The sequence below is a fragment of the Nomascus leucogenys genome, chromosome 9, assembly GCF_006542625.1.
Source record: "Nomascus leucogenys isolate Asia chromosome 9, Asia_NLE_v1, whole genome shotgun sequence".
NCBI classification, from domain to species: Eukaryota; Metazoa; Chordata; class Mammalia; order Primates; family Hylobatidae; genus Nomascus; species Nomascus leucogenys.
In genome coordinates, this window is record NC_044389.1 from 83,479,958 (window position 1) to 83,492,745 (window position 12,788).

The 12,788-nt window shown below is 36.6% G+C and overlaps 1 protein-coding gene across 3 annotated transcripts in view; it reads right to left on the reverse strand.

Annotated features, from left to right (window-relative positions):
• Positions 1 to 12,788, reverse strand: part of PPP3CA (protein phosphatase 3 catalytic subunit alpha) — a 330,477-nt gene that overhangs the window by 78,149 nt on the left and 239,540 nt on the right. For all 3 annotated transcript variants that reach the window (XM_012499552.2, XM_003257486.3, XM_003257485.3), the window contains exon 3: positions 7,449 to 7,573. In XM_012499552.2, coding sequence (XP_012355006.1) covers positions 7,449 to 7,573 — 125 coding nt within the window. The remainder of the gene's footprint in view (positions 1 to 7,448; positions 7,574 to 12,788) is intronic.

Below are 12,788 nucleotides of genomic sequence, written 5' to 3' on the forward strand. Positions count from 1 at the left end.
TGCCCCCAATTTAAAATGTCTAAGGCTGTACCTTAATCTGAAAGTAATATGTGTATTTTTCCAAATTGGTCATTAATTTAGGATGTCTAGTTTGGAATATGAATGGATATGAAAACTCCTTTAAAAATATATTTGCATGTTGAAATTGCTATTTTGAATGTATTTCATTTATATGAAATATATTCATATAATTTCATGAGAATACATGTTCTGAAGGCACTTAGGCTTCTTTTTTAAAGTTTTTTTTTTCTTTAAGAAAAGTATAATATATCCAGTGAAACATCCATAACTCAAATCACGGATTAATTAATTTTTACACAAATCCCATGAAACCACTACCCAGATCCAGTTACATTTCAGCATTCAGATGGCTCCTTTCAGCCTCCTCCTAGTCAATATTCTTTTGAAAATGTCATTATAATTCTGACTTCTTTAGATTAGTTTTGCCTGTAACAATTTGTTTTAAGGCAAAGCTCTACCTCTCCAATTAAAATCTAAACTGCAACTTTGTAACCCCACTCAAATACCACTAGAGGAATCACATTCTAGGACCCACATTTTCTTTTTTTGCTATCTGTTAAAGACCTTTTTCTGACATTAGCATGTGGCTTTATCCCCTCCAGTCTTAATTACCATAGTTCTTTCATAACTGAAACCTCAAAGCGGGATATATAAATGCACGATGCTAAATATTTCTATCCTATGTATTTACACCTTTTAAATGATGCAACATACATTTAATATCTCTGATTATTTAATGGAGGTAAAGTACCTAATATATGACAGGAGTTGAGGAAATATTAGTTCCTTTTCTGTAAATGAAGAAGGAAAGAAAGGAGGGAGGGAGGCAGAGAAAGGAAGGAAGGAAGCAAGGAAGGAAGGAACGGAGGAAAGGAGGTAGGGAGGGGAGAGAAACAGGGAGAGAGAATGAGAAATAGAAGGCAGAAAGAGAGAGAGAGAGAATATAACTCAATTTCTAAATTCTTGGCTCAAAATACCCTAAAAATAAGTCTTCTTTTCACATTTTATTTCCTTCTCCCCTGCGACAAGAATAAAATATCTTCCCAAACATTGACTAAAACCACAAATGCAGCCAATATGGAATAAGTGGCATGGTAAAGGAAAGGGCAAAGGTGGACTGGAGGTGGAGCCCCGCCAGCGTCTCCCTCAACATCTGGTGGGAGAGGGCTGCCAAGTACAACACCGTCTTGCAGGCAGCTATTTTACCGTCTGAAGCTCTAACATTCTGAAGAGCTGAAGATCTTCAGCAAATCACAACCTGAGAGTTTTTTAAAAAGGGAAGTCTCTTGTAAAAAAATCACAATCGACGAAAGCAGTGAAATACAAATAGTTAATTGTTTATTTTTGTCTATGTGGTATCAGATGGCTAATTTGAATCAAATTTTCAGTGAATTAATTGGTTAGGGTAGAAACAAAGGGCTGTGTTACAGTGGCCTTTTCTGCATGGTGACATGTAAATGAGGTGCACTAATCACTTCAACTGGACCCCTATTGTCTTTCTATTCTGACTCTTAATTAAACAAATATTTACACTTTAAGGTTAGCTTAGGTTACTCATTATGAAAGATGGAGCATGCTCTATTTTTAAAATTAATTTTTTGCCACAGACATTGCTTTCTCCTGTTTAATTTTCTCCTATCTTCCCCAAAGAAGCAGCACTAAGAATATAATTTTCTTCGTTAATTGGTTCACTGATAATAATAGTGCAATGATTTCCTTTGTAATTTATGCTTTTAATGATAAGTAGTCTTGAAAATTGCATAAAGAAGTAAAGAAGGATGTAAAAGAGGAAGCAAGGAAGTAAAAAAGAAAATGGACAGCTTTAGGTATGTATTAATCAGCTCTTTAAAGTAACTACTCGTGCTGTGAAACATTCCAATCAAAAGTGCTGCCTCTCCATCAGCAGACAACTAAGTAAAGGATTTGCATCAGTTGGGAAAAGATCCAAACTCCTGATGTGTCAAATGTAGCTTCTCTAAGACATCACTTGCCTGGTCTGACAAGCATGTAGACAGGCAGCAGTGGAAGAGCAATGCACTATAAAGACGACTGGCTACAGGGAGACAGCCAGGCAATTTCTTCCTCATGTCTGTGGCATTACTCTGTCACCTAACATCTCTTGTTGTGCCACTTGCTTGTTATTCTCAGGCAGAAGCATGGAACATTATCTGGTTTGCTGTGGTTCATTCTGGTCTACGAATTCACAGCTAATAAACACAACAACTCTTCACACTTAAACTTGCTTGAGGCCTGGAGTTGAGATCTGGATCTAAGTTGAGAAGCCAGCTCAAGGCAGTGTAGTGCAAAACAGCTAGAAAGGGTGTTTGAGGAAGTGAATAGAAGGAAACAGCTGTGCGTGCCTCTGTTTGCAATTCTAAGTTTTTCCTTGTGTTCTCAGAAAAACACACTCAGCCACAGACCTATATATACACATATGCTTGATCAAAGAGATTAGGTAGTGTAATGCAATCATCGGCAAGAGCAGTATTTGGCGTAAGACAAATTATTACTCAAAACAAAATTACCTCTTTCATCACTACTCAAAAGCTTGCTTGTCTTATTTGGGCTAACTTTGTGGGAAATGATTTCTAATTTTGGCAAAAGGAGAAGACTGGGGTGGGGGTAATGCATAAAATGAGCTCTATGTACTGCCCAGAGCACATTACCTAGTGCTTATAAATATACCCAGCAGAGACTGTTTGAAATCTGAAATTATCCTTCAAAGCTGACTTGGTAAAAATTAAACTGAAGTGCTCCCCTTTGCCCAGAGGATAGCCAAAGGAGAATACCTGCAGTGGAGCCCTGAATTATTGAGATGAATTGAGATTCCTTTTGAAGCCTGTTAGGATAATACACGCTGGAAAACTGAGCTCTTATTTTAGGATTTTTCTTAAACCAACAGTATCATACTCACAGAGAACATTTTATAATTAATGCTTTGATCTTCAGATTATATAGATAGGGAGAAGGCTGTGTGTACATGTTTGTTCATGCATGGGTAAATATAATAGTGTGTACCAGTTTCTGCATTACTGATTTTTTTTTTTTTCGTGGTGCTTTGTGGTACATGTAATGGATATACTACGGCAAAGGCCTGGGGTTAGTGGAAGGACACAGACTTTGAATCCCAGCACTGCCATTTACCACGTGTGACCCCCGAGCCTCAGTTCCTGCACTCATAAAAGGAACGTATTTACATGTTCCTTCCAAAACTGTCAAGAATAAATGAGGTCATTCAAACCATTGAAACAATAGCATTTACAACATGCTAACAATGTCCGTTTCCTTAATCCACAATAAAAAATCCTTAAAGTATTTTCAGTAGGTACATTTTATATAAATGTCCATGCTATTTTATATACGATATCAATGAGCCATTCCAAAGCCTCTCAAAGGTCACAGTCTAATCAAAATGGAACATTTCACATATGAGTCATTTTGTCATTTTTGTATATATGTGGCAAGTCCCTGGGTTGTAGTCTCAGACTCTTGAAGTTTAATTAAAGAGCTGTTTTTGAAGATGAGGACTCCAATACACGCATCTTAGAACTTTTAAATGCCCCACAATTCCTACACTTCATATGTCACCAACATCCAGTTTGATCCTTTGCTTGAACTTCAAAAGGAGCATACTAAACAAAACATAGCAAATTTCATAGTTCAAATATCTAGATTAATTGTAGACTTTAAAAAAATCTGCTGAGGAACAAATTAGTGATTACTGCTTCTTGACGTCATTTTTTTTTTTTTTTTTTTTTTTTAAGATGGCGTCTTGCTCTGTCACCAGGCTGGAGTGCAGTGCCATGATCTTGGCTCACTGCAACCTCTGCCTCCTGGGTTCAAGCAATTCTCCTGCCTCAGCCTCCTGAGTAGCTGGGACTACAGGCGCATGCCACCATGCCCAGCTAACTTTTGTATTTTTAGTAAAGATGGAGTTTCACCACGTTGGCCAGGATGGTCTGGATCTCTTGGCCTCGTGATCCATCTGCCTCAGCCTCCCAAAGTGCTGGGATTACAGGCTGAGCCACCACACCCGGCAACATCTTTACTTAAAAAAAAAAAAAAAAAAAAAAAATTCTAAAATGCTCTAATTAGAAAAAGTTTAGAAAGCTTCGGGTGGTTTGAGGACAGAGATTCAGAAGCCTGCACTCTTCGAGAAAAAAAAAAAGGTAAATAACGAACAATAAGATTAAAGAATATTATCCAAAGATGGAGTTGGTGGCACAAAGAAGGAAAAGTCCAACTATGCCAGCTGTTACTCAAGCCACACATGATGTAGTATCGTACTTTATTATAAAATTAATAAGCAAGTGTTGTGGCCTTTGATTACCTTTGGAAAGATAGGAAGTTGTGAAAAATCACAAATGTTATAATAAAAAAAAATTTCCAACATAGCACAACATCATTTGACTGACAAAAATAATCACTCCAACATGACAGTCTTGGGATTTCCTCACTTAGAACGCAAGCTTCAAGGAAAGTAGGATGCCTATTTCATTCATCCTCAAAAACTGTATTAGGAGTGCTACAAATGTTAAATGAATAAGATGAATTTAAGAGTTACTAAAATAATTTTGAAAATATTCACTTAGATTCTACATAACCCAGGCCAGATTACAGGTTTGCACACTTTGTAATGTGAGCATTTTGGGAGGTCAGGGTGGGAGAATTGCTGGAGCTAAGGAGATGGAGACCAGCCTGGGCAACTTCGTAAGACCCTGTCTCTACTAAAAATAAAAATTAACTGGGCATGGTGGTGTGTGCCTGTAGTCCCAGCTACTTGGGAGGCTGAGGTGGGAGGATCACCTGAGACAGGTAGATTGAAGCTGCAGTGAGCTATGACTGTGCCACTGCACAGACTGAAGCTACAGTGAGCTATGACTGTGCTACTGCATTGTAGCCTGGGTGACACAGGGAGACCCTGTCTCATTTAAAAAAAAAAAAAAGAAAAGAAAAGAAAAGCAAAGAAAGAAAGAAAGAAAGACAGAAAAGAAAGAAAAAAAACATTTTATATGTATACCCTAATTCAAGGAGAAGAGCAGAAATCCTCGTCCTTCCATTGCTGTTTATTGCCTACCACAGTCTTCCTTAATCCTGGCCACATACGAAATCACCTATGGCCATACCAGCAAATTGTGGCTCAAGGGATACAAGTTGAAGGAACTGGGCCATTTCTGGGAAACATCCTTAAACAAGAAGATATACCTTTCTCTTTCTCCCTTTCCTCCTTGTTGAATATTATGTGGAGAAATGGTTGAAGCTGATGTAGCCATCTTGGGTCACTAGGTTGCCTTTGGAATGAGGCCATGAAAATCAGAGCAAGAAAGCAGATGGAGCCTAGGCCCTGGCACCACGCTGTGCCACACCAGTCTTGGTTTGCTGTCTATGGGCTTTTACACACAGAAAAACATCTATCTTGTCCAAACCACCATTATGTAGGGGTTTTGTTTTGTTGTTGTTAATCCTGGCAGACGCCAGTCCTAATGTGATATAAAGGTCTTACAAAATTAGTACTCAATTGCTTTTCCATCAGTTAAGCTGGTCCGGCTGGCCCCAAGAACAAAAAAACAAGGTTAGCAGAGTTCACTAATTTCTTCCTTTGTACTTTTGCTCACTTTAATTTCCTTCCCAGCTAAATCTTACTTGTTCTTTGATTCAGTCTTCCCCAAACATGTGTGCTCTCAATGTTCTCTCACTTTTCTCTAATCCAATCACACTTATTATTTTGTATCTCCTTTATCACAAGGTTTTAATAATCCATTTAAATAACTGACCTCTGGATAAGCACCTATTCCAGGCTTCTGATTCTATACAGGTTTTTATGGTTCTGTTTTGCAATGTAGATTTAGGTTTCTAGAGAGCAAGAATGTATGCTACATTTCTTTAAATTCCTCACAGTCCTATTCATAGTGCATATACATTTTATATGCTTGACCATACTTGTTTATCAAATGGAGGAAATACCAAGAATTTATCTTCTCTTTTGGGATTTATATACCATCACCACTCCTTCTTCCCTCATCATCACCAGGAATAATTAAGAAATCTGTGATCTTTAAATGCAGACGGGATTATTATGCTGGTGGAAATACATATATGTTTACATAAACTTTTCTGTGTCTGCGTGTAGTCAGTGACTAAAGATGATTAAATAACCGAAAAATAAAACTGATATAATTTTATAAACAAAAGCTGTTTAAGGATGACATGCTTTTCAACCTTAAATATCCCTTTACTAAATAAAACACTGTAATAAAAATTTTGAAATATAGAATGTTTTTCTAAGATTATTATGAATATATAATGCTGGTGTGAGACAATAATGTTGATTTCTCTCTTTAATTAAGAATAATCATCTTCCTTTTTAATGATCTCTTTTGATAGCCCATGTCAGCTACTATACATGAGGTCTGATTCTTTAAAACTTATTCAATTTCAAACCATTTCTTTCAATAAATTATTTATTAACACACCATGTTAGGCACCAGGAAGAACAAAGATATGAATAAAACAAGGTCTCCGCCTTTATTTTGAATGTAGTTTTACTTACCTAAAGCAGATGCAGATGGGAGGCTGTGGGAGAACCTCTACTCAAAGGTTATCTGTTTTGTTTTAATTAATGAGTTTGACAAATTACCCTAGTTAGATGACAGGTGCCAAAAAAGACAAAATATAGCAGCTGTAAGTGTACTCACACATACACAATCACAGATAGAGACACATGCAGTTTGCTATCAATTTAAAAAGGTAAGTTACTGTCTCACAATTATAAGGCATAAACATGCAAATACATTCCTGCTTATTTGATCAACATTGATTAGTTCTTTCAATGGAAAATGGAATTATTTATTGTAAAACAAAACGTAATTTTTGAAAATTTGCAAATACATAAAATTTACAAAAGGCAAAATCTTACTATTTACCACTTTTTTGGCATCTCTATTAAAAAATATGGGAATCAAGCCAGGAATGGTGGCTGACGCCTGTAATCCCAGCATTTTGGGAGGCCGAGGTGGGCGGATCATCCAAGGTCAGGAGTTTGAGATTGGCCTGGCCAACATGGTGAAACTCCATCTCTACTAAAAATACAAAAATTAACTGGGTGTGGTGGTGGGTGCCTGTAATCCCAGCTACTCAGGAGGCTGAGGCAGGAAAATGGCTTGAACCCAGGAGGCAGAGGTTCTGCTCACTAGCAGAGATCACGCCACTGCACTCCAGCCTGGGTGACAGAGCGAGACTCCGTCTCAAAAACAAACAAAAAATAAATGGGAATCAACTGAAAATAGAATATGTAATATCCTATGAATTAAGTGAATTAAATTTCATTGTTAGAGGTTTCCATAAGGCAATAACATTTATTGCTTTTATTTTTTTGAGATACTGTTGATCCATCACTGAACAGCAAAGAAGACATGATGCAGACTTACTTCGATACTGAAGTACCCTCTGTCAACATAGTCCCCTAAGAAGAGGTAGCGAGTGTTGGCAGGAGATCCCCCGACTTCAAAGAGCTTCATCAAGTCAAAGAATTGTCCATGAATGTCCCCACAAACTGAAAGAAACAAAATCCATTTTATGGTCATATTATGTTAGGACTTTGAATTAAATAATAAAATTACAAAATTTTAGAGCCAGAATTAATTTCAAGTTTATCTGGGCCAAAACATTCTTTTGCAGAACAAGAAATAACACACAAAAGCTAAGTATTTTGCTCACATTTCCAAATTTAATTAGTGGCAAACTTGGCTCTAATGTCTGAGTCCACTAGTACATAGATCAACTAAAAAAAAAAAAAAGAAAAAAAAATGAAGAGAATAATAACGATAATGGCTATCACTGTGCACTTAAAAATTCTGTATGAGACGCTGCCAGGATGTTTACATACATTTTTTAATTTAACCCTAAAAATGCCATGAGATATGTTTTCATTTTGCAGGTAAAATATGACACCAAAGAATGGTTCAGGAATTTGGCATAATCTATGTACAACTGAAGTCTGAATACATGGCCACCACACATTACTGCATCCTGAAGAGAAAGAAATGTAGATATGTATCATAAAACCTGCATTTCACTGAATCTAGAATGCTAGTCATTGTAAGACACATCATTAGTTTACGTATGACTAAGAAAGGAAAAAAAAAACCTCCAATTAAACTTAAATTATAAAGGAGCATTTTTACAAAATGTTAAAGTGAAAAAAAATACAAGTATTAAAAGCTGTGAAACATAGTATAAAAAAATTCCTGGGAATTGGTATTTCTTAACATTCTCACTTTCTCTTTTAAACCAACTTTCTTGGAATAGCTATTTTGTCTCTTTTAAAAACTCACTTATTGAGATACCATCTCACACCAGCTAGAATGGCCATCATTAAAAAAGCAGGAAACAACAGGTGCTGGAGAGGATGTGGAGAAATAGGAACACTTTTACACTGTTGGTGGGACTGTAAACTAGTTCAACCATTGTGGAAGTCAGTGTGGCGATTCCTCAGGGATCTAGAACTAGAAATACCATTTGACCCAGCCATCCCATTACTGGGTATATACCCAAAGGACTATAAATCATGCTACTATAAAGACACATGCACACGTATGTTTATTGCGGCACTATTCACAATAGCAAAGAGTTGGAACCAACCCAAATGTCCAACAACAATAGACTGGATTAAGAAAATGTGGCACATATACACCATGGAATACTATGCAGCCATAAAAAACGATGAGTTCGTGTCCTTTGTAGGGACATGGATGAAACTGGAAAACATCATTCTCAGTAAACTATTGCAAGGACAAAAAACCAAACACCGCATGTTCTCACTCATAGGTGGGAATTGAACAATGAGAACTCATGGACACAGGAAGGGGAACATCACACTCCGGGGACTGTTGTGGGGTGGGGGGGAGGGGGGAGGGACAGCATTAGGAGATATACCTAATGCTAAATGACCAGTTAATGGGTGCAGGAAATCAACATGGCACATGGATACATATGTAACAAACCTGCACATTGTGCACATGTACCCTAAAACCTAAAGTATAATAAAAAAAAAAACTCACTTATTTAATACTTATTTCATTTCTACTTTCAGAACTCTAAAAATAATATTTTTATCTCCATTATACAGATAATGAAATAATATAGCTTAGAGAGGTTATGTGGCTTGGTAGGGTCACTCCTAAAAATAAATGACCCAGGGCTTAAATTCAGATTCACCTGATCCGAAGCTTTCCCTGTCAGCCGCCACATTATGGTATCGTTGATATTTTTATATATTTATACTAATATATATATATGTGTATGTGTATATATATTGTGTAATATTTTAAAAATTTTGTGCTTGAATGGTGAACATGATGTGGCTGCTTCTCCAACACTAAGAGGTACACAGAATGAATGTATTCGTGCATAAGAAATCAGGAGGCCATAAGTAGATCTTAACATATTATATCCTGCAATTACAAGCAGGTTATTAAAATGTTTTAAATTTTATTTCCTTACTTGACAAAAGATCATAGAAAAAAAGTCAAGTGGGTTCAATGATGAAATAATTATTAAACAATGAAATAAAAATGTTACATGCTATAAATTCCTGTCTTTACTGTCAAGAATTAGCCACTAAGAACCCACCGCACTATAAGCATGAAGCAGGTACAGGTGGATTCCACTTTAGAATGTCTGCACTTGGTAATCTTAAATACTAACAAAATGGCTATAAATAACAAAGAGCTTTAACTACTAATGCATCCCTTTGGTAGACTCCAATCATATAGCTTCTTCCGTCTCTTGAGCATGAGATACACAGTAGAAACACCAGAAACACATTCTTCCATTTTTTTAAAAATATGTTTTCAAACATAGTTTATAAATAATTTTTTTATTCTTAGAGCTGAGCAAATAAATCCATATTCTAAGGCATTAAGAAGTTGGTTTGTGAGAGACATATGTGCTTTCTTGTAATCATATGTGATATCTAAACCAAGGGGAAATAAATAGAGAACGCTGGATGGGATGGTCTAAGCATTGCCAGGCATGGATTCCAGTACCTGCTCTAGGGACTTCCACAGCTATATTTGGAGCTGTAAAAACTAACATAAATAGTAAAACCCTTCTTAAAACTTTTATATATTTTATATATATGTGTATATATAATAAGATACGAGCATAATAATTTTAAAAATATCCATCTTCAAAACTTAATTAGCACATTTTTGTTACCAAATTTTTAAATAGGCAAGGCTAAAGCTTATTAGCTAACAAGTAATAATATAATTACTCTTTTACCTATGTATCTATTGAAATTATAGTTGGCATGGATTACTTATCACAAGCACCACTTTCTCTCAAATTGTAGGAAACTTTATATCGGTCATACATATGACATGTTTCAAACCAAAAATTACAAAACAGAAAACATATGGCTGGAAACCATGCCTTCACGTGCTCTCCATTAGGTTTGGAAGTTGAAGGAAGGAACTTCAAGGAAACAAATTATGAAGCAAGACATTTCCTTGCAACTAATTTTATGCAGCCCTTCACATGTCAATGGGTGTGACGCTGACACTTTGTATAGCCCATGTCTTGCTACTGGCTCTCTCCCTCTCCTTGCTGCCTAACAGAGAGGTGAGGGTCAAACATTTGTAAGTAAAGCTCAGGGAAAACAGGAAGCCAAGTGAGGGGCTAAGACATAGGCTTCAGACATGATTTGGAATTTCTATGGCAAGTTTAAGTCATATTTTAGGCTGTTATTAAAACATCTGCAAGACAAAATGGTTAATCGAAGGCATTAGAGGCAGCGTGGGGTATCATTCAAAGGCCTAGTCTCTGGATTCACGCTACCCAGGCTCCAACCCTTGCTGTATTACTTACTATCTGAGTGAACTTGGACAATTTACTCAACTTCTCTGAGCTTCAAATGTATTTATCTATAAAATGGGGGTGATATTGGTACCTTACCTTATTGGGCTATTGTAAGAATTAAAATGTGTTAATATCATAACAGGCTCAGAAGAGTTTCTGGAGTCTAATAAGAATTTAACAAAAGCTGTATCAAAGTGGCATTTCAAAATGGCTGTATTTAAAATGTCAAGGTCCCAGACAGAATAGAATTCTGGCGCTTGGAGGTGCAGGGAATAAGGAGTGGAAGGCATTCTGGGGACATTCTAAAGCATCTTCTTCCTTTCTCTCCCCCTTCTTGCTTGTTATACCTTTTTTCACCCTTCCATTTTAATTCCTGGCCATGTCTGAAGATTCAAGGATAATTGATTTTTACCTCTGTATATGTAAATTACATAAATACCAAGACATTAATTTAGGTTGTAAACTGTGGGTTAGGCATTAAGCAGTTATAGCAACTAACATACAACTGAAGCATAATCTGGCAGCCAGAACGAAAAAAAAATGTCTCTAGACAATGCAAACATTATGAAGATATTTTTTCTTTTGCTTAAGTATAGAAGTACATTATCATGAATTTAGTTTTACAAAAACAAAATTAATCTCTTCTTCCTGGTCTATAATAACTTTGTGATAAGAGATAATCTCAATGATTTACAATATCATTGCAATAATTGGATTTTGGCTTGATGATATAAAATAGAAAAGAGTAATTGCTGTAAACTCTGCATGGAAAACAAAATACCCTGAAATCTAGTTACACATATCATCACACTGTCACTGACTTTACCTTAGAATAGCCATAGGTCTTCTATAGAAAGACCACCTATCATAATGTTCAGTAAAGGAAAATGATGTGCATACATAATCATAGAAAAATTCAAAGCCCAACAAAACAGTAACTCAAAATAAAACATAATGGAAAAAATGGAGGTATTTTCTTCCTCAAATTTTCATAGGCTGCCTTCCTTTCATCCATAAGGTCTCACATACACGTCACATGCTCAGGAAGGTCTTTCTTGACCAACCTGTACAAAGGAGCAAACTCCCTCCACTATCGTCCTTTACTTTCTTCACAGTAATTATGCCACAATCAGCATTATCTAGTTGATTTATTTGCATGCTTGTTTCTTCTCTGATTCTTCCCACTGAAATACAACCATTGCTAAGCTGGATAACTTGTCAGTCTTGTCCACTATATCCCCAGTGCCTAGACACTTGTGTGCCCAGGAGGCACACAAGAAACACCTGCTGTGCTAGGATTCTTCTACTGGGCCTACGCTATGCTTAATTTGAAAATCCTTAACTAAGAGGCCAGAGATTTTGAGATACCCTTGCGATTGACAGAGATTGACAAGTTTGCGGAGTTGCTTTGATGGAAACCAAAGGCCTTCAACTTATCTGAGATTGTCCTTATTTTAAGCCTTTAAGTCACAGGTTTCAATACAGTGTGCAGCAAGTCTGGGGTAGAATGTGGAACCTCCACACATCTAGTTGTTTTCCCACCTAACTCTACATCAGAACCACTTGGAGAGGTTTTGAAACCACAGATTTCTGGGCCCTGAATCAGAATCTCCAGAGATGCAGATTCACTAACAAGCTCTTGGATCTATCCTTATCTATTAAGTATGACTAAATAAACCTATGCTTTTGAGGCTCTCATAGCACACACAGCCTTCATTCTGCACACTAGTATGGTTCTCCTCACGGGGGCTATGTGTGGAGGAGATGAACATTGGAAAGGCAACCTCTTTCATTGCTCATTCTAGGTTGCTGTGAGATTAGGACTTCACTATTATATGAAAGAATCATAAGTGATTGATGGCATCTAGGAAGGAGGGATGAACCTAAGAAGGCTGATAACACCACAT